At 43.4% G+C, this 24,797-nt stretch overlaps 1 protein-coding gene across 21 annotated transcripts in view; it reads left to right on the forward strand.

Moving 5' to 3' along the window:
* Nucleotides 1-24,797, forward strand: part of TJP1 (tight junction protein 1) — a 622,292-nt gene that overhangs the window by 488,122 nt on the left and 109,373 nt on the right. For 20 of the 21 annotated variants that reach the window (XM_068275550.1, XM_068275551.1, XM_068275554.1 and 17 more), the window contains one exon: nt 4,233-4,289. In XM_068275550.1, the coding sequence (XP_068131651.1) occupies nt 4,233-4,289 (57 nt within the window). Of the gene's footprint in view, nt 1-3,723; nt 3,831-4,232; nt 4,290-24,797 lie in introns of those variants that run through there. The other variant, XM_068275562.1, reaches the window with a different exon arrangement.

Here is a 24,797-nt window from a genome sequence, read left to right on the forward strand (position 1 = left end):
TATAATCAAGTTTGTTTCACTATAACATCACCCCCCCCCCCCCCCCCCTTCCGACCAGTGTTGTTTTTTTTTTTTTTGTTTCTTGCACAACAATTACATTAACTATGTTTTGCGGCGTGCTGCAATTACAACAGTCATCGAGGGTTGGACCTTTAAGAACTCCCGTGCAAAGTGCCATGATCATTTGAACTCTCGTTCACGCCCAATCGTTTGCCATCGCATGTTCCCACGGGTAGGGAGATGGATTAGGAAACACTTGTTTGCTGTGCGTTCTACGATCCATCTCCAGGTGAGTAAGGGCCTCTTATGGGTGCCTTTAAAAGGAATCTGAAGTGAAAATAAACTTATGAGATAATGAATTGTATGTGTAGTACAGCTAACAAATAGAATAGTAGCACAGATTTGAGTCTCATATTGTTTCCAGTAGAGGAAGTGTTAAGCAACTTCAGTTGTTATCTGTGCAAAAGTACTTCTCTGAGCTCTCTGACCTATTTAGTTGGCTACAGTGCTGTTTTCTGAGGCACTTATACTTCAAAGAAACAGTGAAAGGTAGCTTCAGATAAGATTAGGCTGGTTTCACAGTGGTACGTTAAAGTCCCACGTTACAGCAGCCAGTAACGCAGCCTAACTCACAGCACTGTAAAATCTATTGTGCTGTTCACAGTGCACACGTTGCCTTACATAGTAACGCAGCAGGTTTAAACAAAGTGCTGCATGCTGTACCTCATACTGGGCTAAGCCACGTTAGACTGCTTGCACATGCTCAGTAATGTTGGAGGAGGAAGTCTCCCCTCCTCCGCCACCGCCAGCCACATGTCTAATTAATATTCACTTCACTGTGGTGGGACTGTAGTGTTGTCCGGATCATGAATGAATCGTTCTTTTGATCTGGATCTTTTTTGTGAGTCGAATCATCCAGATCACCACAATGAAAGATTCGGTTCACAGTGGATGTCTGTCTGGAAGAAACAGGAACATACAGAATGTACAGTGCAGGGAAAGTCCTGATCCGCTAGTCATTTCACCCAGTTTGCTTCCCTAGTAAAATGATTCAAATGATTTGGTTCAAAGATCCAGATCTTTTCAATGATCTGATTCAAATGATCCGAATCCTTAAAAAGATCCGGACTTCCTATCACTAACCTGAAGCGGTTGCTTTGAGAGCTGCATAACGCAGCTCAACCTGACGTCCAACTTCAACACCACCATACGTTGCGTTAGGGGCACGTTATGCGATCATAACGTCCCCTAAAACGCAACATCTTGGTGGAAAGTAGCCTCATGCTGCAGAGAAGTTTAAAGTGTCACTAGCCCCACTCTGTTTCATAGTTTAAAATACAAAGTGTAGTTTGTAAATTGCAAATACGATAGACAGATGCAATACTATGAAAAGAAAAATCTCTATACCTGAAAATATAAACATGAAACTCTTCCTTGCTACTAATGTTCTATCAATTCTCCGTACTACACGTACAATTCATTATTTCATAAGTTTTTCCGCTTCAGTGTCACTTTAAAGATGAAGCTAGACGATTTTCTTCCTACTTCAGTTTTTGCAAAAATAGCAATTGCTTTCATATAGGGAATATGAGAATCTTTTTAGTAGTTTGAACATCAACTGAGAATTTCCAGAGGGCTGGTGTACACCAGAGCGGTTCATGAGTGTTTTTAAAAACGCTAGCAGTTTGAAAACCGCTTGGGTAATGTATTTTAATGGGCTGGTGCACACCAGAGCTGCTCTTTTTTCCACAAACGCATACTTGGGGGGGCTGCAGAATTTTTTAGATTTCTGAGGCGTTTCTCTCTCACTGCTAAAGTATAGGAAAGTGGAAAACCGCTCTGAAAAACTCAAGCACAGAATTGTTACAGAAGCTGTTCAGTAACCGCATTACTGTAACAATATGTGAAATCTGCTACACAAAAATGCTCCAAAAAACGCTAGGCATGTTTAGAAAATCTCTAAACATGCCTAGAATCACTATGAATCTGCTTCAAAAACCTCTAGCGTTTTGCGGATCTGCTAGAGGTTTTTGGTGTGCACTGGCCCAGACTGATGATTTTTAACCCTTATGGTGCCCATACACGATACAATAAAAACGTTCGATTTTTCCCATTTATTCAATCTAAATGATCAAAATGAATGGAAATTGAAAATATTTCTTTTCGATCAAGAAATTCGAACGGTTATCCCGTTTTTTTTCCAGAAAAATCTGATCGGACATGCTGGAAAAATCTTTATATTCGATCGCAGTGGTCTCAAACTCAATTTACCTGGGGGCCGCAGGTGGCAAAGTCAGGATGAGGCTGGGCAGCATAAGGGATTTCACAAAAAAACTCAATTAGCAGCTCTTCCCCCCCCCCCCCCTTTCAGTGCTCCCATTACAAGTAATCCGGCGTGTCCCCACCGCCTCTCTGTAAAGGAAGAGTGAGAGGGGCGGGCAGAGCCGGCGATGCGTCGCGATTGACGTCAGAAGGTGCAGAGCTGAAGGCCTGCCCCCCGGGCAATTTGGGGGCTCTGCAGCCCTCGTTTAGCGGCGGGGGTGTGGCGGATTACTTGGGAGCACTGAAGCAAACTATAAGGAAGCTTTTGCCGGCGCGGGCCACAAAATATTGTATCAAGGGCCGCGAGTTTGAGACCCCTGAAATTCTAACGGAATAATCGAACTAAATCATCTAATCGGAAAAAAAATCAAAAATTGTACCGCGTATGGGCACCTTAAGATTGCTGCTGTATATAGGTGTTTTCGCATCCATATGCCAAGGACCTCTAATAGCTTTTTAATACAGTACAAAACTACTTCTGCCTGCAGTGGATGTCTATAGACATTTTTGTGTCACCATATTCCAGTGCCATGGACGTCCAAAAGATGTTTAGTGCAAGGTTTTGGCTCAGTGACAACTTTCTACTTTAATTAAAATATGCAAATGATTCTAAGTTTATGCAGAAATATGCAAATGTTGCTGCAAATCCATACAGCTTGAATATGGACTTGTGAAATTATTTTACTGCAAAATTTGATTGGTCTATTTTACAATAGATTTTCATAGGAACAAGTAATTCTGTATCATAATAGCATAGTTCTCAATCATCTCAAATTTATTTGCACCTTAATAAAATTCTACTGACTAATGTGGGCTTTAGTACGTCTAGATTGGGGCAAGAACTTTTAATAAACACAATACAAACATAGCTGACAGCTTATAGTATAGGATTCCAGTGTGGAAAGAAGCGCTGTCCCTGTATCTGTTGCCGGTGATGCACATGAAAGTGAAGTCATTACAGACGTTACGCATGGAGCTGTGCAGCCTGGCACTTCGCCCTGCCAAGACATTGCACAAGGCGGCCAAGCAGCGGGAACTCTCTGTCCTGCCTGCCAGGGTAGAGAACGGGCATACGTGTGACGTATTGCTCCGTGCGACAGGACGCAATGACGTTGCCTGCGACGGGCGTGGCAGTGAGAGCTCGGCCCATCCCCTAGTTGCCCGGTGTAACAGCCGGGGACTTCGGGGCATCTTCCCAGCTCTATTTATGAACCAATCGTTGAAGATAGAGTAGTGTCATTGGCTCCGCCCACTACCTTACAGAGCTCTGCTTCTAACCGATGTGTGGTGTTGTTGGTAGGCGGGGTTTGTGCATAACAGCGACACGCCTCCGGCTACGCCCAGCACAGAGTGATCCAGCTGCTCAGTGTATAGAATACGTCGCTGTGTTTTTACTTAGCAGTTAGCACCGTTATTAGCTGGAGTCGGAAGGCGCTGTGTGAAGTCGCAGGGGCGGTTGGTGGTCGGCAACGGGGGGCTGAGTGCCTCCTTGGCCCATGATGACCAGGGTGAGCTACAGAGAGGCAGTCCTGGCTGTTAGGCCAGCCACCATCACTTCTTACCAACAGGCAACCTGTGGCTCTCCAGCACTAGCTGCACTATAATTCCCAGCGTGCTCATGCAGGCACTGCAAGTTGGGAAAGGAGCAGGCAGCCAAATCACGTTGCCTCTCTTTCTGTAATCTTCTTTGATGCTGAGTTATAAGAAGTTACATTAGTCTTTGCTTTACTTTTCTTCCCATGAATATTTTCTTCAGTCACTTGTAGTTCCACGCTGCTGCTGCTCTGGCCTCAGTGAAATGGAGATAGATGTGAAGGAGAAGCTGTGAAAGTTTTTACATTGGCTTTTTTTGTGTGTAACTTTTTCATCCAGCATTATAATCAACTTGTTTTTCTTTTGTTTTTCCTCAGAATACTGTGATGGAAGAGACTGCGATATGGGAGCAGCAGACAGTGACTCTCCACAGGGTAAGCCAGCCACGAGTTAATTTACTCTGTGTAACTCAGGATACTGACTGCCACTGGGAACAATAGACAAAAGCCAGATGTCAGGAAGCGAAGGAGAAGGAAATAGGTTTTGTCATTTTCCTTTTTGTCAGAATTAGTTGTAAACTTTGCACTCAATGTCATTTTATTTTAGTTATGTGAGGTTGGTGTTCGGTAATCTTATTAGCTCAAGTCCTATCCATCGCTTGTACGACGTATCACCCTTTTCTTGAAGCTATGTTTTTGCAAAGTAGTTATTTATAATGTTGCTTGCTCTTGGAAAAAAAGAGGTTTTCTTCTTTGGTTTCTCTTCACTTGCCCGCTCAGCATGTTTTTTGTTTGGAATGTGTTTCTGATGCTTTGCATGTCTTTTTTCTCAGTTTAGACAGTATGTTGAGGAGTGTATTGATAATCTCTTGTCAGTTTCCTAAACTTATACACTGCTTAGACTGGAAAAACAAGTCTGCTATTTAGTAGCAACAACAGGATAGCAATCAAGCAGTTCCATTTCTTTTTCAGTTTTACTTTGAAATTACTTTGGCCATTTTTTTTATTAACAGAACTGTTGAATAAAGTGTAAACATTTTATGGCTTGGTTTCAAATGTAAACTTCCCTGTGCGGGATAGTGAAGTTATTTTATATTGTGAACTATGTTAATTTTTGTTTTTGTTTTTTTTCGTCAGTAGGGTATACTGACCCTAGTAGGGTCTAAATCGCACACCTTGTCAGATTTGTCAGATATTTGATCTGCATGCTTGTTCAGGGACGATGGCTGAAAGTATTAGAGGCTGGGGATCAGCAGGACCACCAGGCAATGTGCATAATTTAAAAGGAAATAAACATGCCAGCCTCCATATCCCTCTCACCTCGGGATCAATTTAAAATGTGTGTGAACTGTAATAAGGACTGGACATAGACTTTAAAGGACAACTGAACTTTTTAACAATACCAATTGCCAGGAGTCCTGCTGATCTGCCTGCTCAGTGGTGCCTCAATCACACACCTGAAACAAGCATGCAGTTAATCTTGTCAGATTTGACAATTATGTCAGAGTCTATGGCTAAGAGTATTAGAGGCAGAGGATCATCAGCATAACCAGGCAACTGGTATTGCTTAAATGGAAATAAATATGGCAGCCTCCATATCCTTCTCACTTCAGTTGGCCATTAATGCAAAGCCTGTATGCAACGATTTAGTATAATGTGATTCATGAAAAGAGATGTGAACTGCCCCATAGTGTTGTATGGGCAGTGAGTTGACATGCAGAATTGTTCTGCAACCAGCTGAGCACTGTAAACTAGGCCAAAGAGGAACTCCACTGAAAATAATGTAATGAAGTGCTTTATTTTTATAATAATTATTTATAAATGATTTAGTCAGTGTTTTCCCATTGTGAAATATTTCCTCTACCTGATTTACATTCTGACATTTACCACATGGTGACATTTTTACTGCTGGCAGGTGATGTCAGTGGAAGGAGATTCTGCTTGTTTTTTTGGCAGTTGGACCCAGCTGTAAATAGCTGTTATTTCCCACAATGCAATGAGGTTCACAGACAGGAAATTGTCTGGACCACAATCCTGACATCCCACCGTGGCTTCATCACAATATCAGCCATACAGAGCCCCCCTGATGATCCAGTTGTGAAAAGGAAAAGATTTCTCATGGAAAAGGGATATCAGCTACTGATTGGGATGAAGTTCAATTCTTGTTCACGGTTTCTCTTTAAGGTCTCTTATGTCGTCTAAATATCACCATATTTGAGCATTCTTGTTTGGTGCTTTCTGTACACTAGTGAGTCAGTGGATTAATGGCCTTCAATTGGACCTGAACTCTAGCACAGGACAGAAGGAAAACCGAGAAATGCACCCTGTATGTATTTAGAGAGTTTAGCCTGTTTAATTCCCCCTCATTTGTGTTCAACCACAAGTTGTAATTTGATTTATCCCATGTCACATGACTGCCATGGCAGAGATGGCAGATAAGCTCATTTGAAAGCAACAGTATGTCTGCTTCTGTGAATCAGGAAGTAAAAACAGTGCATATTTATTTTAGAATTTGTATCAGCTGTAACAGTAATTATTTTGGTTTTAAAGCGGAATATAACCCTGCATTTCAACTTTGCTCTAAAACATTATTTACAGTATATTATATGCAACCAGCATTTTTTTTTTCACTAGACCAGCATTGGAAGGGTTACACAGGGCTTTAAAGTTCCTGGAGATTTCTGCAGACGCATCCGAACCTGAAATAGATACATTTTGTTTACATAAATGTATCTAAGTGTTGAATGTGACTCATCACTCTCACTGAGAAGGAGTTGGAGGACAGCCAAAGAGTGTGTAACATATCTCAATAGATACATTTGACTAAATAGAATGTATCTATCTGAACTTCTGCATATCTCTCCACGACTTTAAACCTCTGTGTTTAACCCTTCCAATGCTGGTCTAGTAAAAAAATGCTAGTTGCATATAATATGCTGTAAATAATGTTTTAGAGCAAAGTTGAAATGCAGGGTTATATTCCGCTTTAAAGTGAACCTTAAGCCAGGATCGTTTTTCAAAATGAAGATATTACCTTAATCTTCTTTCCCAGCCCTGCAATTTCGCTTGTGTAGCGCCGCTCTGGAGCCTTTAGTTACGTTGTTACCGGCAAGGTGATTAATTATAATTAATTCAAAATGGCGCTGCTGGCCGGAACTATTTCCGGGTCAGCCAGCGCTTGTTAGCTTCCTACATCTTCTGCCTCCTAGCTACGCTCGCTCATGCACTGCTTCTATGCAATGCAAATCGCGCCGTGCACGCGCCCCCCCGCGCCGTGCACACGCGCGCACGCTTCCAATGTTCAGGCACTCGCACAGCTCAGTACAGGCAGCGGCGCCGGCGGCAGAAGGACCCAGCGAGGAAGGAATGATTTATGTGTTTACTATCCTGGGTCATTCGCCGTCAGGCGCCGACAGGGCTGGCTGTCAGGGCGGATTTATGGGAAACAGAGGACCAGATAAGAAAACAAACACTGCGGTAAGACTCTTATCTGGCTCCTCTACTGTGCACACTGTCAGGTTTAAAAAAAAAGGTTGGCTTAAGTGCCTCTTTAAAGGTTATGCTTTTGCGTATCTTTTAGAGCAGTGAGGACTTCTGATTTCTGTGTTCATGTCTGCTTTAGAGAATTTAGCATGTCTAATTACTACTCATCTGTGTCTAATCACAAGTTGTAATTTGACCTCTCCCCTGTGTCACCTGACTGCCACAGCAGATAAGCTCATTTGAAAGCACAGGATGTTAACGATATGTCGGGTTCCATGAAAGCAGGAAGTAGAGACAGTTATTATGCTGTTGCGTATCTTTTAGAGCAGAGAGGAAGTTTTGAGTTCAGGTCTGCTTTAATGCAAACTAACAGGATCCTTACAGACTTCTGTAGGGTTGACTAATGGCACACTGCAGAATGACGTTCTATCCTGCATGTGTATTGGAAATTTAAATTTTCCGTTTGAACTGACATAAAGTGCAGACAATGATGATAGCAGAGGTAAATTTATTTGAAATGTTATGCCATCACATGAACCACCTGTCTAATAAGACCCTAATGAAAGCAACCATTCACTGACAGTAAGGAGGAAAAAAATGTTGAATATACAAATTCCAGTTCAACAGGAAGTGTAATTTGCATTGGTGAAGCTGGCAATTTTCATAGCACTAAATAGGACTATAACTTTTAGCTGATCACTACTCTGTAAGCCTAGTTTCACAGCGGGCATTGCGTGCCCTGTAACTGCAGAAAGCTGTACCAAACGTTATATCAGTGTTGTAGCGCATGCAATGAAGCATACAGTCAATGAAAAGTGTGCTTTATTGTCACTGCTAATGCACGTTATGCAGGCTTTGTGGTAACATGACGCACACCATAATACTGCAATGCATCCGCCACACTGTGAATGTCACATAAGCTTGTTACAGTGCACCTAATAGTTCAAGTTGTCTCCCATGGAGGATGCATGTGGATAAGCTTAAGGTAGCCACACACCATACAATTTTTTATTTACTTTTTTTTTTAATTCGTTTTGAGCATTTTGCTCCAATTTTCCATTTGACTGGAAGTTTTGATCAGAATCTTTTGAGGTACCACACATGTATTTTTGAAATTGCCACAATTTCTGGGTTTAGGAAAGTCTGAAGCCTTATAAAAATCCTATTTTTATTTGACATTTATCTTCTGCACTATCATCAGTGCTAAAATGATGCATCCCCCACGGCAGAATGCTTTATTTAAACCTCCCAAATACCGGGGGAAATTGGAAAGTCATGGATTTTTGTGCCTGGGGAGGCAGAGCTTAGCGCTGTAGCTCTGCCTCTATTGGCGTCAATCCCCGCTGATCACCGCCTCTCCCCCGATCCTCTCAGTGAAAGAAGACTGAGAGGGGCGCGGGGAGGCTGCGATCAGCGGGGATTGACGCCAATAGAGGCAGAGCTACAGTGCTAAGCTCTGCCTCTATCAGGAAGCGCACGCCACATTTTGCCCCAGGGATTTGGGGGTTTAATGACACTGTTTTGCCACAAGGATGCAGCGTTTTAGCCCTGGTGAAATTGCAGAAGATAAATGTCAAATAAAAATATGAATTTTAGAAGGCTTCAGACTCCAGTAAAAAGATTGCAAACTCTGAAAAAATTAGTTAGAAAAATCGAGAGAAAAATGTACTGAATAGTTACGTATACTTTTTTTCTGGTTCCATCCATCACTCTCACCAACATGTCCAATCTCAAAGAAGATAAAAAAAAGCCAGGAAATTAGATTGGTTTTCTCAGTCGAAAAAAAAAAAAAAAAAAAAAAGCTTTACATTTTTCGGGACAACTGATTGTATTTATCTAACTGGCGTAAAATTGGATCTTTTAATTGTATTGTGTGTGGCCACCTTTAGTGATGCTTCCATGAACACTATACTCCATTTAAACGGCTGCTTGTACCATCATGGAGGGAAAGTGCTCGAAGCAGGGCTGGACTAATCCTAGGTGACTGGTATCCAGGGCTCCTTGAGAACTACGACTGATAGCTGAAATCTGAGTTTTCGTCCCAGATTCTTGTCAGTGAAACTGACTTTAAAACTTTCCTTATTCCATATTTATTTGTCCACTTCTTGTTGGGAGTGTTCATAAATTTATTTTTAGTTGTATAGGTGAGGTTGCTTAACTACTTTCGGACCGACGCAGTACAAATGTACGGCGGGCGGGTGACGCTGCGGTTCTGACCGGACGTAAACTCTACGTCCCATTCACTGCGCGCCCGTTCCCGCCGCTCTGCCCCCGCCGCAACGTGCTGCCCTGCCGCCTCTATGACGGCAGAGCACTGTGAGCCAGGCAGGAGCCATTTTCATTGGCTCCTGGCCCTGTCATTCCTGTAAGCCGTTCCCATTGGCCTACATTGAGTGACAGGGTCAGGAGCCAATAAAAGTGGCTCCTGACCGGCGCACAGCGCTCTGCCGTCATAGAGACTGCAGAGAGAGCAGCCTGCGGCGGGGACAGAGCGGCGTGACCGGTGGGAGCGACGGAATATTGCAGCGATTCGTTGGTATGCGCGTTTTAGTATACCAAAAGCCTCTGGTCCTTAAGGGGGCAGAGGCTGCTTGTCCCGAAGTGGTTAAAGGAATACTGTAGGGAGATCGGGGGAAAATGAGTTGAACTTACCTGGTGCTTCTAATGGTCCCCTGCAGACATAATGTGCCCGCGCAGTCACTCACTGATGTTCCGGCCCCGCCTCCGGATTACTTCTGGAATTTCAGACTTTAAATTCTGAAAACCACTGCGCCTGCGTTGCCGTGTCTTTTCTCCCACTGATATCACCAGGAGCGTACTGCGCAGGCACAGACCAGTACGCTCCTGGCGACATCAGCGGGAACGAGGACACAGCAACACAGGCGCAAGGAATTTTAAAAGACAACTGAAGTGAGAGGGATATGGAGGCTGCTATATTTATTCCCTTTTAAACAATACCACTTACCTGAATATCCGGCGGATCTTCTGCCTCTAATACTAATAATATCTGTATATAAAATACAGGGACTGCTTTATTAAAGCAGTGCAAGTAACTATTTTTTTGTGATTGGTTTATTTCATTTTTATGGACTGAGTAGAGCTATTACTGTATATATAAATTTATGATGACTATTATCTGAGAAATAGACCATTTTATCATATTTTCTATTTTAATTATAGTTTAAATTCATTAGGAGTCAGTGCATTTTTTCCCCGACTCTTTAAGTCCAGGTACCCAAAAATTGCTCCCGACTCCACAGCCCTGCCCGTAGGGTATGTAGTTTTTGACCTGCTGCTTTAATACAGAGGCACCCAATACTTATTGACTCTGCACAGACTGGATTTTATAAGAACAAAGTAGAGCATGGTATGCAGTTATAAAAATGCCTAAACTTTAATTGGTAAATAATTGCAGTAATATATAAAACTGGATAAAGAAATTATGAAAAAAGTTACCATATACAGAAATTAATACAGTTAGTTTGCATACATGTGCTTTATCTGTCTCTACTGTGTAAACATTATTTTAAACAGATGATGAACAGTTATCTCCTAATAGAAATCTTAGGACAAAAAGTGATTTGGATCAGGCCCCATGTATCTCTTGTACAGATATTTGGATTTAATACAATGGCTGGTTAATAACTTTCAAGATATGCTCCACACACTTCACTTAAGGTCCGTACACACGCCAAACTGGAGGCAACGACGGGTCCGTCGTCACCTCCCGCTGGGTGGGCGTTCCAACGACAGTCCGGCATGTGTACGCACTGTCGGCGGACTGATACGGCTGTTTCTGAGCGATCCGCGCGGCGGATCGCTCAGAAACAGCCGTATCAGTCCGCCGACAGTGCGTACACATGCCGGACTGTCGTTGGAACGCCCACCCAGCGGGAGGTGACGATGGACCCGTCGTTGCCTCCAGTCCGGCGTGTGTACGGGCCTTTACATTCCTGAGCCATTGGATGTTCTAAAACAGGAATACTCTTAAATCGTGCTTGAAAACTATGCAAAAATGTATACAAATGGTTTAAAAAAACTCAACAATAGCAAGTGCTCCAATGTTAAGTGTAGAGAGCAAATTATGTTTAACTGCTTCCAGACACTAGTTAAAATCTAAGCCCTGTTTGGTAACTGTTATCACTGCCATTGTGTTGATTTCAATTAGTCCGCCGCACCTGCCGATTGCACCACTCTCCCACCGCTGCAGCACACCGGCCCTGTTGTCGTTATGATAACAGAGCTCGATGAGCCGGTCAGTGGACAATTTCATTGGCTCCTGACCCCGTGATTACTGTGAGCCATTCCCAGCATAAACCCAGGAGAGGTACAAAAAAAGTATTACATTTTACTTCTTAGTGCAGACTAGTGAATCGCTAGTGCGTCAGAAATAGAATTCTGGGGATCTTTAACATTAAGCTGTACTGTTGCCGTGGTGTTAATCGAGTTTATCTAAACAATTTTGCAGAAGTAGAAACTTATTCGGCTTGCATTCAGTTAAAGTGAATGTTTACCGTTTAAAAAAAAAAAAAAAAAGTCAGATACTCATCTAAGGAGAGGGAAGGCTCGGTCCTAATGAGCCTTCCCTCTCCCGATGCCCGGTCGCGTACAGTATCCCCCGTGGCAGTATTCGACCAGTTCGGTCAAATACTGCCACTTCCGCAGCGAAAGGATGTTTCGGAAGCCTTCGGGAGCACTCGGGCTCCTGATGACGGGGCCGCTCCACAGTACGCATGCGTGAGTGCCCTCTATGACGCACTCGCGCGTACGTAGTATGGAGCGGCCCGTCTTCGGAAAACCTCCAAAGTCCCTGCGGCGGCGGACGCGTACGGGGGAGCCAGCGCAGCACCGAGGGCACCGGGAGAGGAGAGGGACGGCTCATTAGGACCGAGCCTTCCCTCTCCTTAGGTGAGTATCTGACTTTTTTTATTTTTTTAGCGGTACCCATTGGCTTTAAAAAGTGCAGTGATGGTCTGTAGATTGTTGTACTGAAGTGGAGTAACCATTTACTTTTTGTTATATTCTAGTTTTGAACATGTAATTGGGTATTGAAAAGTTCATATTTTGCAGTTTGCCTCTTTGTAGATTGCCAGGTTGTTTTGATCATTGTCATTAAAGAGACTCTGAAGTCTCAAAAAAACGATCTTTTTATTTAAGAAGTGTTTAACATAATAACCCTACCTAAACCGCTGTATCCCCGCCGCTCTAATCTAACTAAATACCCCAGAACTCCCCGGGGGGCAATCCGGGCAGAGCTTCCGTGTGAGGCAGGGCTATGAGCTGCAGCTCTGCCTCTCAGCGCGTCTGTCAGCCCGGATCGCCGCCTCTCCCCCGCCCCTCTCAGTCTTTCTTCACTGAGAGAGGCGGAGTTCCGCCGCTGCAGCTCATAGCCCTGCTTCACACGGAAGCGCTTAGGGCAGCAAAATCCACGACCAAGAAAGTTGTGCATTTTGCAGGGGGGAGTTAGGGGGGATTTAGATAGTTTACAGCGTCAGGATTGCGGTGGTTTAGTTAGGGCTATTATGTTAAACACTTTTATTAAATAAAATGATGCTTTTTTTTTTTTACACTCTTTAAAGGGAAGGTTCAGGGAGGTTGGGGAAAAAATAAAAATCAATTTCCACTTACCTGGGGCTTCCTCCAGCCCGTGGCAGGCAGGAGGTGCCCTCGCCGCCGCTCCGCAGGCTCCCGGTGGTCTCCGGTGGCCGTCCCGACCTGGCCAGGCCGGCTGTCAGGTCGGGCTCTTCTGCGCTCCAAGTCCTTGTACTTCTGCGTCCCACGCCGGCGCTCTGACGTCATCGGACGTCCGCCGGGCTGTACTGCGCATGCGCAGTACAGCCCGGCGGACGTCCGATGACGTCAGAGCGCCGGCGTGGGACGCAGAAGTACAAGGACTTGGAGCGCAGAAGAGCCCGACCTGACAGCCGGCCTGGCCAGGTCGGGACGGCCACCGGAGACCACCGGGAGCCTGCGGAGCGGCGGCGAGGGCACCTCCTGCCTGCCACGGGCTGGAGGAAGCCCCAGGTAAGTGGAAATTGATTTTTATTTTTTCTCCACCCTCCCTGAACCTTCCCTTTAAAAGGAGTGTCTGAGCTTTGCAATACCTGTGTTGCCTTTATGGTGAGTCAAAGTCTCTCCGTAATGCAGACATCAGGTTAAGGTTGCCTCATTTTGTCATTAGTGGTTGGATTGAACAGCTGTGTGGTGTATGTTGAGGTATCACCCAGATCTTGGTGGAAAAGCAGTCAGGCAGGGTAAAGCTGGCCATGCACGCTTTGATTTTCCCCTGGCAAATCTGATCACTCTGATGGAATCTGCCGTATATTGATAATGCAACAAACCACGTCGATTGTAATTTCGATTGACTAGTGGCAAAAATGTATTGCAATTACGATCGGACAGAACATTTCAGTCTATCGGATGTGGTGAGGGAGCATCAGTAGACTCCCTGCCTAGAGTGCTGCAGTGGATCCAGAAGTGCATCGCTGCAGTTCAATAGATTTTCAATGGATTTCATGGTGAAATCTATTGAAAATATGTCTGCAGTGAATGGAGGGATTTGATCCCTCTGATCAGATCAGAGAGGGATTGATCTGTTTGCCTTATTGGGTGGCAATCTTAGCTTGCATGGCCACCTTAAATTTTCTTCTTGGATTACATTTTTTTTTTTGTTTAAAGGGGACACGAGATGGCACACATGCTTTAGAGTGGCAGTGGACCCTGGAGTGGTACAAAATGGATACAGTGCTGCTCTGCCATCATGTGAGCTCCTACATGCATAATGTATTACGAAGTATGGTTACTTCATTGAATGAGCAGAGTGGCCAATACCTGTCATTTACTTTTGCGAAGCTATGTACACAGTAGTATTTTTTTTTAATCTCAAAGAAAGATCATTAGAGGATTTCAGCAATGAGCTCTGTACAGACACTGCTCCCAACTCCCAGTCCTGGCCAAAAGTTTTGAGACTGTCAAAAATATTAGTTTTTCACAAAGTTTGCTGCTAATCTGCTTTTAGATCTTTGTTTCAGTTGTTTATGTGATGTACTGAAATAGAATTATAAGCACTTCATATGTTTCAAAGGCTTTTATTGACAATTACATGAGATTTATGCAAAGAGTCAGTATTTGCAGTGTTAGTCCTTCTTTTTCAGGACCGCTGCAATTCGACTGGGCATGCTCTCAATCAACTTCTGGGCCAAATCCTGACTGATAGCAACTCATTCTTTCATAATCACTTCTTTGAGTTTCTCAGAATTAGTTGGTTTTTGTTTGTCCACCCGCCTCTTGAGGAGTGACCACAAGTTCTCAATGGGATTAAGATCTGGGGAGTTTCCAGGCCATGGACCTAAAATTTCAACATTTTGGTCCCCGAGCCACTTGGTTATCACTTTTGCCTTATGACACAGTGCTCCATCTTGCTGGAAAATGCATTGTTCTTCACTAAACTGTTTACAGTTCGTGTCAACACCGCTCCACCCGCCAATCACTGGAGTGTGCTCGATCGGATCAGCTAGGTCCACAGAGTACAGCAAAAAGATCCGCACCAATCCAGGATTCCAAAAACAGTTTTATTTAGGACGTATCCAATGTAAAGTATGCACATGCATCACAACGCTGACATGTTTCGAGCTGTCTCAGCTCTTAATCATAGCTGGTTACAAAATGACAAAGCTCCTATATATAGGAGGATATCCCACTCCGGCCACTCAAAGCCCCGCCCCAAAAAGGGGGGGGAGTTGAAAAGGTGGTCTGGGTGTGATAGACAGGTGATTACCTGTGAGAAAACCCATACAGAGGCAAACACACTATGCATTAAAATCGATATAAAATACAAGATACAGAGTGTAATGTACCAAAAAAGGGGATAAAAAGGTGGCAAAAAGCAACAGCGTGATCAATTACAACATAACATGGAAGCATATAAGCATATAAGACACATGTGGGCCCTATCCATGGATGGAAAGATCAAGGTATATATATATATATATATGCAGGTGACAGTGTCCCACTCACAGAGAGGAGAGGGGGGGGAAGGGAGGGGGGGGGGAAGGCGGGGGGAGAAACAATCCAAAGGGGGGAGGGGAAGGGAAGACAGGGAAATAAACCAAGCTAATGCGTGATGAGCGCTAAGTCCCACCTTGCATTAAGACCATGGGGTAACCTGGTCCCCAGGCGGTGTATCCACATGGCCTCCTTTTTAAGGAGAATTTTGTATAAGTCTCCCCCTCTTTTTGGTGACATGACTCTCTCTATTCCTTGAAACCGGAAACCTTTCAAGTCTCCCCTATGCACCTCCCTAAAGTGTCTGGCTACGTTAGAGATGTTGGTAGTGGACCACCCTGCCCCCAGATAATGTTCGGCTATTCTTTGCCTTAGAGGCCTGGTGGAACAACCGACATACTGTACAGAACAAGAAGTGCAGTCAACTAGATACACTACATAACAGGTGCCACAATTAATAAACTGTTTAAGATTGTAAATTTGGCCACTATAGGCAGAAACAACTGTTTTGGTTTTATTATGTAAGTGGCAATACCTGCATGTCGCGATCCCACACTTATAGGGTCCCTTGACTGTCAGCCAAGTGTCCGTTGTAGCACCAGATGTGAAAAGGCTGGGAGAGAGCATTTGTCCTAAGGTGGGAGCCCGTCGGCTGGAAAATCTAACACCATCTTTCAGGACAGGGGAAAGACCAACATCTCCCTCCAAAATGGGAAGATATCTGGAGATAATGTTGGTCACACTCCTGTACTCCGTTGAGTAAGTGGTGACGAAAGTTGGCTTGCTTTGATCTTGGGCCAAGCCGCCCTCATTCTGCAATAGGTCCAATTGTGACCTTTCTATGGCCCTGAGTCTGCCCCTCTTAATTAACCTAGATGGATAGCCACGAGCTTTCAATCGTCTCTCGACAATGTCCAACTCTCCCGGCAAATGATCCTCCCTCGAGCAATTCCGTCTGGCTCTCACAAATTCGCCAACAGGGATGCCTCGAATGGTATGTGCCGGGTGGCAACTGTCTGCCCTAAGAGTTACATTGCCGCTACACGGTTTCCTATAGGTTATGGTATTGACAGACCTAGTGTCCACATCGCCACACAAGGTAACGTCCAAATAATTAATGGACATAGTCTCTATTGTGTATGTGAACTGTAGATTTAAATTATTCTGATTGAAGTATTCAACCAAAGAAACTGCACTGGGGGCGTCACCAAGAGATGGTGAGAATTTGGCGCCCATGGAGGCTTCCTCCAGAGACGGGGCGCCTCCATGGGCGCCAAATTCTCACCATCTCTTGCTAATCTATACATGGGGTGGTGGGAGGAACACCGCGTCTTTGGGGGGGACTGCCGTCTACTGGAGGATGTTGTGTGGTACGGGAGGTATATCGACGACCTTCTGATTATCTGGAGAGGTGACGCCCCCAGTGCAGTTTCTTTGGTTGAATACTTCAATCAGAATAATTTAAATCTACAGTTCACATACACAATAGAGACTATGTCCATTAATTATTTGGACGTTACCTTGTGTGGCGATGTGGACACTAGGTCTGTCAATACCATAACCTATAGGAAACCGTGTAGCGGCAATGTAACTCTTAGGGCAGACAGTTGCCACCCGGCACATACCATTCGAGGCATCCCTGTTGGCGAATTTGTGAGAGCCAGACGGAATTGCTCGAGGGAGGATCATTTGCCGGGAGAGTTGGACATTGTCGAGAGACGATTGAAAGCTCGTGGCTATCCATCTAGGTTAATTAAGAGGGGCAGACTCAGGGCCATAGAAAGGTCACAATTGGACCTATTGCAGAATGAGGGCGGCTTGGCCCAAGATCAAAGCAAGCCAACTTTCGTCACCACTTACTCAACGGAGTACAGGAGTGTGACCAACATTATCTCCAGATATCTTCCCATTTTGGAGGGAGATGTTGGTCTTTCCCCTGTCCTGAAAGATGGTGTTAGATTTTCCAGCCGACGGGCTCCCACCTTAGGACAAATGCTCTCTCCCAGCCTTTTCACATCTGGTGCTACAACGGACACTTGGCTGACAGTCAAGGGATCCTATAAGTGTGGGATCGCGACATGCAGGTATTGCCACTTACATAATAAAACCAAAACAGTTGTTTCTGCCTATAGTGGCCAAATTTACAATCTTAAACAGTTTATTAATTGTGGCACCTGTTATGTAGTGTATCTAGTTGACTGCACTTCTTGTTCTGTACAGTATGTCGGTTGTTCCACCAGGCCTCTAAGGCAAAGAATAGCCGAACATTATCTGGGGGCAGGGTGGTCCACTACCAACATCTCTAACGTAGCCAGACACTTTAGGGAGGTGCATAGGGGAGACATGAAAGGTTTCCGGTTTCAAGGAATAGAGAGAGTCATGTCACCAAAAAGAGGGGGAGACTTATACAAAATTCTCCTTAAAAAGGAGGCCATGTGGATACACCGCCTGGGGACCAGGTTACCCCATGGTCTTAATGCAAGGTGGGACTTAGCGCTCATCACGCATTAGCTTGGTTTATTTCCCTGTCTTCCCTTCCCCTCCCCCCCCCCCCCCTCCCCCCTTTGGATTGTTTCTCCCCCCGCCTTCCCCCCCCCTCCCCTCCCTTCCCCTCCCTTCCCCCCCCTCTCCTCTCTGTGAGTGGGACACTGTCACCTGCATATATATATACCTTGATCTTTCCATCCATGGATAGGGCCCACATGTGTCTTATATGCTTATATGCTTCCATGTTATGTTGTAATTGATCACGCTGTTGCTTTTTGCCACCTTTTTATCCCCTTTTTTGGTACATTACACTCTGTATCTTGTATTTTATATCGATTTTAATGCATAGTGTGTTTGCCTCTGTATGGGTTTTCTCACAGGTAATCACCTGTCTATCACACCCAGACCACCTTTTCAACTCCCCCCCCCCCCCCTTTTTGGGGCGGGGCTTTGAGTGGCCGGAGTGGGATATCCTCCTATATATAGGAGCTTTGTCATTTTGTAACCAGCTATGATTAAGAGCTGAGACAGCTCGAAACATGTCAGCGTTGTGATGCATGTGCATACTTTACATTGGATACGTCCTAAATAAAACTGTTTTTGGAATCCTGGATTGGTGCGGATCTTTTTGCTGTTCACTAAACTGTTGTTGCATTGTTGGAAGAAGTTGCTGTTGGAGGATGTTTTGGTACCATTCTTTATTCATGGCTGTGTTTTTTGGCAAAATTGTGAGTGAGCCCACTCCCTTGGATGAGAAGCAACCCCACACATGAATGGTCTCAGGATGCTTTACTGTTGGCATGACACAGGACTGATGGTAGCGCTCACCTTTTCTTCTCCTGACAAGCCTTTTTCCAGATGTCCCAAACAATTGGAAAGGGGCTTCATCATAGAATATGACTTTGCCACAGTCCTCAGCAGTCCATTCACTATATTTTCTGCAGAAAATCAATCTGTCCCTGATTTTTTTTGGGAGAGAAGTGGTTTCTTTGCTGCCCTTCTTGACACCAGGCTATCTTCCAAAAGTATTCGCCTCACTGTGTGTGCAGATGCGCTCACACCTTCCTGCTGCCATTCCTCTGCACTGGTTGCACTCCGATCCCACAGCTGAATCCTCTTTAGAAGACGATACTGGCACTTGTTGGACTTTCTTGGACGCCCTGAAGCCTTCTTAATGAGAATTGAACCTCTTTCCTTGAAGCTCTTGATGATCCTATAAATTGATTTAGGTGCAATCTTAGTAGCCACAATATCCTTGCCTGTGAAGCCATTTTTATGCAACACTATGATGGCTGCATGCACTTCTTTGCTGGTCACCATGGTTAACAATGGAAGATCAATGGTTTCAAGCATCACCCTCCTTTTAACGTGTCAAGTCTGCCATTCTAACCCAATCAGCCTGACGTAAGGATCTCCAGCCTTGTGCTCATCAACATTCTCACCTGAGTTAACAAGACGATTACTGAAATGATCTCAGCAGGTCCTTTAAAGAGTAACTGTCAGGCTGCAGAAGCTAATTTAAACCTCTATTCCCCTGTGTTAAACAGTTTAGACGGAAGCCAAAAAGGCAATAGTGAAGATAAAAATCTCTTACATTTGATGTGTGCTTATCAGCAAAGCTGTTAGACCCAAGAGGACGCAAGCCGCATACCATACTGCAAAGCATTCTGGGGCCCTCCCCTCGGCTGCTAAGGAGAAGTTACAGGATCAAGTTTCAGCAGCTTGTAACTCAGTCCAGCGCACAGCACTGAAAAATCTCCGGGCAGAGTACACTGCAGGAGTCCGCTATTGTTCCTAGCCACATGGCTAATTAATATTCACTGCACACTAGTGTTATTCAGTACGAGCTTTTCTGTGATCAGGAAGCAGGCAGGACATGACGACACATTTGGCTTCATAGGAGACAGAAAAACATGGAACCTGCCATGAGCTGTCAGGAGCATCTATCTCTGCATATACTATATACAAATTCTGTGAAATCCAAACGTGGACAGTGAAATGCATATGTAATGTAAGTACAGCCAATCTTTAGCTACTGATATGTGTTTATTTTCTCTGAGACCTTATACCTAACAGCTCCTCTTTAAAGGTTTTTTTGAGATTCAGTTAATTTTCATGGCAAAGGACTATGCAATTCATCTGAACACTCTTCATAACATTCTGGAGTATATGCAAATTGCTATTATAAAAACTTAAGCACCAACTTTTCTAATTTCCAATATTTTTGTCTCAAAACTTTTGCCCAAAACTGTAAGGTTTTCATCTGACTTGGGAAATGTGCAGAAATTGTGCAGTAAAGCTTTTATTAAATTGATGCTCTCACTCCAGCCTATTCAATTGATGGAATCTGTTATAAATCTATTGGCCCAGCAGGTCTGATTGATCAATTAACAGTTGATATTGAGACGTTTATTGTTTGAAGGGTGATTGGCCATGTTAAAATATCAGTCGAACAAATGAGGAGAAGAGGGGAATCGATGGCCACATTGCTCTGCATTATAGAGTGCAGCACTTGTGCTTCATTTGATTCTGGCTTAGATTTCTGCTGATATCAAATAGGTGATATATTGCTTGTAAATAAAAACACAAAATAGTATCTTTTTGAACTAATCCATTTTGGCAAAGCATGTTGGCTGAAGTAGTTGTTCAGATAGCTGGAAAAGTTGATTATGGTGCTTATTTTTTATTTATTTATTTTTTATCAGATAGTGAAATGAGCGATATGCTTTTTAGCAGTTTTTTTTTTTTTACCATATAACTGGTCAGGTTTTGTCCATTTAATAATTTGTCCTTTTTATAAAGGCATTGGTTTATGGTCAGTGTTGTTGTAAGTGGAGTGGGCAAACCTATTATTTGTGATAATTTTTCAGCTAATATGCAGCACTGGAATGTTGAGTTCCAAATTTGTGTGCCACATTTCAACCATTTTGTTTGCGGATTGCATTCCCTTCACTTTTGAACTTTGTTACGTATTGTCAGTTTAGTTGGAAGAAAAGACAACTGTCCGTGTTTAACCACTTAAACCCCCGCGGTACGAATTTCTCCGTCCCTTTTTTCCCCCCTAAAAAACCAGGGACGGAGAAATCCGTACCTTCCGCGCTACCGCCGCTGCCCGCGCTCCCGCCGCTCGTGCGCGCGCACCCGCCGCTCGTGCACGCCGCCACCTGCTCGCATGGAGATCAATGAACGGGAAAATCCATTCCCGTTCGTTGATCTAAGCCCCCACAATGATCGTGCTGCTTCTGTTAGAAACAGCGCGATCATTGTGATTCTCCCAGCCTCCTACTGCTTCCTGTAAGCGTCCGGAAGGACGCTTACAGGTCGCATGTAAACAAACACTGTGGCCATCTTGTGGCCAAATAGTAAACTACACCCTAAAAGCATTTTACATAAACAAACATTACATTTACACAATAAATTAACTCATTACCTCCCACACTCCCCAATTTTTTTATTTTTTTTTTGTAATTTAAAAAAAAAAAAAAATACAATAAAAAAAAAAACCATAAATAGTTACCTTAGAGACTGAACTTTTTAAATATTTATGTCAAGAGGGTATAACACTGTTACTTTATAAACTGCTAAAAGGAGAGAAACCGAGAGCCCAATATGGTGCAGTATGTTATGATTCAACGGAAATGAAATGTGACAAGTAAGTATTATACTCACAAAAGTGGGTTACCGCTCAGGCAACCACTGTATAGGCAGGTGGGGAGGACAAACCTGTCCCCACTCAGGATTAAGAAGTCGCTCTCTGAAGAAAGAAAGAGGGTATGTCACCCTTCCACCCAGGGTGGGAATCTTGACTGAACTATGTACAGAGGCGCCAGAAGAATAAAAGATATCTAAAAAGTTTAAAACATTCGGGTGGCGGCGGTGGACCGGCCACTCAAAAATGGACTTGATGCGTCAATTAAGGAACATAAAATTTATTCACATACTCCAAAAACCGTATCGCAACGCGTTTCACGGGCACAATCCCGCTTCATCAGGCATTCAAAAGTAGGAGTATAACACTAAAAAATGACAGAGATGGGAAAGACATATCAGGGTGCTGCACAAGTAATCCCTGTAAATAATGTGATCCAAATCATGTAATACATAACAGCATTAATCCGACCAAATCATGGAGCATAAGACATACATTGCGGTAGTAGTTGCCTACTCTATACTGGCGGTACGTGGTGTCTAAAATCATATATACAATATACAGGGATGTAATGAATAATCATATATACAATATACAGGGATGTAATGAAAAGGAAGTATACAGGGATGTAATGAGTAAGGAGGTGATTTGAGGTGATGCACCTTTACTGTGTACAAAAATTCTGTCTGGTGAGTAGTGTAGTATCTTATAGGAGAAGATAACCTATTTAGTGAGCAGAAGGGTATATAAAGAAACTTATGAGCAGGGCTGCGGGGGACTATAGCGGTAAGGATGTGAGTGAGGGAGACAGAATACGTGAGGAGGAGGTGGTGTTGGGTAGGGGAGCGTATAGCAGAGCACAAGTAAAAACCAAAAAACGTTATTTACCTTGAACAGGTCCAGTATACGTTTGGCACCTCTGTGCCGTGGTGTCAGCGTTGGACCTTTAAATAGAAGTGTGTTGGTCTGGAGGGGGGTGTGGGGATGCGGAGGGGGTGGCCAATGGCTGTCCGTGATGTGGGAGTAATGGCCAATGGGATTCCGTGTTGGGGCGGGGTATTGGCGTATCTCTTCGCTTATTGGTAGTGGGAGCACTCGTAAGGGATTAGGCAGCGGGGATGTGGGGGGCGTGTTATTGTATGCGCCGCGTCATATGTGTTGCTGGCGCCTACGTGAAGAAAAATGCGTCTATGCGTGTTATCGGACGCATGCGCGCCCCGCACGAGCGCGCCCACACTCCATTGCAGTGCGTGGAGCGCGTCATGGGTGTCGTGCGCAAGCGTCCCCCACGTATGTGTGTGGTGTGCACCATATTTGTTAAGGGAAGGGAGGAGACCCCTGCGAGATAGTAGCATTATAATGATAAAAAAGAAAAATTAATAAATTCAAATATGCCACATAACATCCCTGTATATTGTATATATGATTATTCATTACATCCCTGTATATTGTACATATGATTATTCATTACATCCCTGTATATTGTATATATGATTTTAGACACCACGTACCGCCAGTATAGAGTAGGCAACTACTACCGCAATGTATGTCTTATGCTCCATGATTTGGTCGGATTAATGCTGTTATGTATTACATGATTTGGATCACATTATTTACAGGGATTACTTGTGCAGCACCCTGATATGTCTTTCCCATCTCTGTCATTTTTTAGTGTTATACTCCTACTTTTGAATGCCTGATGAAGCGGGATTGTGCCCGTGAAACGCGTTGCGATACTGTTTTTGGAGTATGTGAATAAATTTTATGTTCCTTAATTGACGCATCAAGTCCATTTTTGAGTGGCCGGTCTACCGCCGCCACCCGAATGTTTTAAACTTTTTAGATATCTTTTATTCTTCTGGCGCCTCTGTACATCGTTCACTTTATAAACTGCGGGCTTGTAATTAGGGATGGATGCAAAACTGAAAAAAATGCACCTTTTATTTCCAAATAAAATATTGTCGCCAAACATTGTGATAGGGACATAATTTAAATGGTTTTATAACCGGGACAAATGGTTAAATACATTTCATGGGTTTTAATTACAGTAGCATGCTTTATTTAAAAACTATAATGGCCGAAAACTGAAAAGTAATAATTTTTTCCCACATTTTTTCCCATTTTCCCATTAAAACACATTTTAGAATAAAATAATTCTTGGCATAATGTCCCACCTAAAGAAAGCCTAATTGGTGGCGAAAAAAACAAGATATAGTTCATTTCATTGGGATAAGTAATAATAAAGTTATAGACGAACTAATAGAAGGAGCGCTGAAAGGTGAAAATTGCTCTGGTGTTCAAGGGGTAAAACCCCTCAATGGTGAAGTGGTTAACCAGAAAAATATGGACACATAAATATGGGATAAGGAAAGTTTTTAAACTCCGTTTCACTGACCAGAATCTGAGACCAAAAAATCAGATTTCAGCTATCAGTCATAGTTCTCAAGGAGCCCTGTTTACTCGTCTTCTAGGGTTAGTCCAGCCCTGCTTCCAGTGCTTTCCCGCCATGATGGTACAGCAGCCGTTTAAACGGAGTAAAGTGTTCATGGAAGTAAGACTAATGCTGGGTACACACTGAGATTTTCTGACCGATTAACTGTCAGATTGATTATTTCCAACATGTCCGATCTGCTTTCCGATTGATTCCCGAGCATTTTCTGATAGATTTTCTATTGAAGTGAACGGAAATCGATCGGAAAATGCTTGGACATCGATCGCAAATCAGATCGGACCTGTTGACAATAATTGACCTGACAGTAAATCGGCCAGAGAATCTCATAGTGTGTACCCAGCATAAAGGTAGCCACACACCATACAATTAAAAGATCCAATTTTGCACCAGTTAGATAAATACAATCAGTTGTGGCGAAAAATGTAAAGCTTTTTTTGATCTCGATCGAGAAATCCAATTGAATTTCCTGTTTTTTGGGGGGGTTTTTTTGTTTTGTTTTTTAAATCTTTTTGAGATTGGACATTATGGAAAATTCAGACCAATTTTATCAAGAATTGCATCTCAAGACTGATGAATTGTGAAATTGTATTCAACCAGAAAAAAAATGTATATAATTATTCAGTACATTTTTCTCTCTGTTTCTAACAAACCAATTTTTGGGGAGTTTGCATATCTTTTAAACCTTGAAATTGTATCCGTTTTGAAAATACTTGTGTGGTACCTTGAAGATTCTGATCAAAATTTCCAATCAAATGGAAAATTGGATCAGAATGCTCAAAACGTATCAAAATTTTTTAAAAATAAAAATTGTATGGTTTGTGGCCACCTTAACTTCCCTAGCGTTCAATTTCCCCAGGATTTCTGTGCA

The sequence above is a fragment of the Hyperolius riggenbachi genome, chromosome 3 (genome assembly GCF_040937935.1).
Source record: "Hyperolius riggenbachi isolate aHypRig1 chromosome 3, aHypRig1.pri, whole genome shotgun sequence".
In the NCBI taxonomy this organism is placed as follows: Eukaryota; Metazoa; Chordata; class Amphibia; order Anura; family Hyperoliidae; genus Hyperolius; species Hyperolius riggenbachi.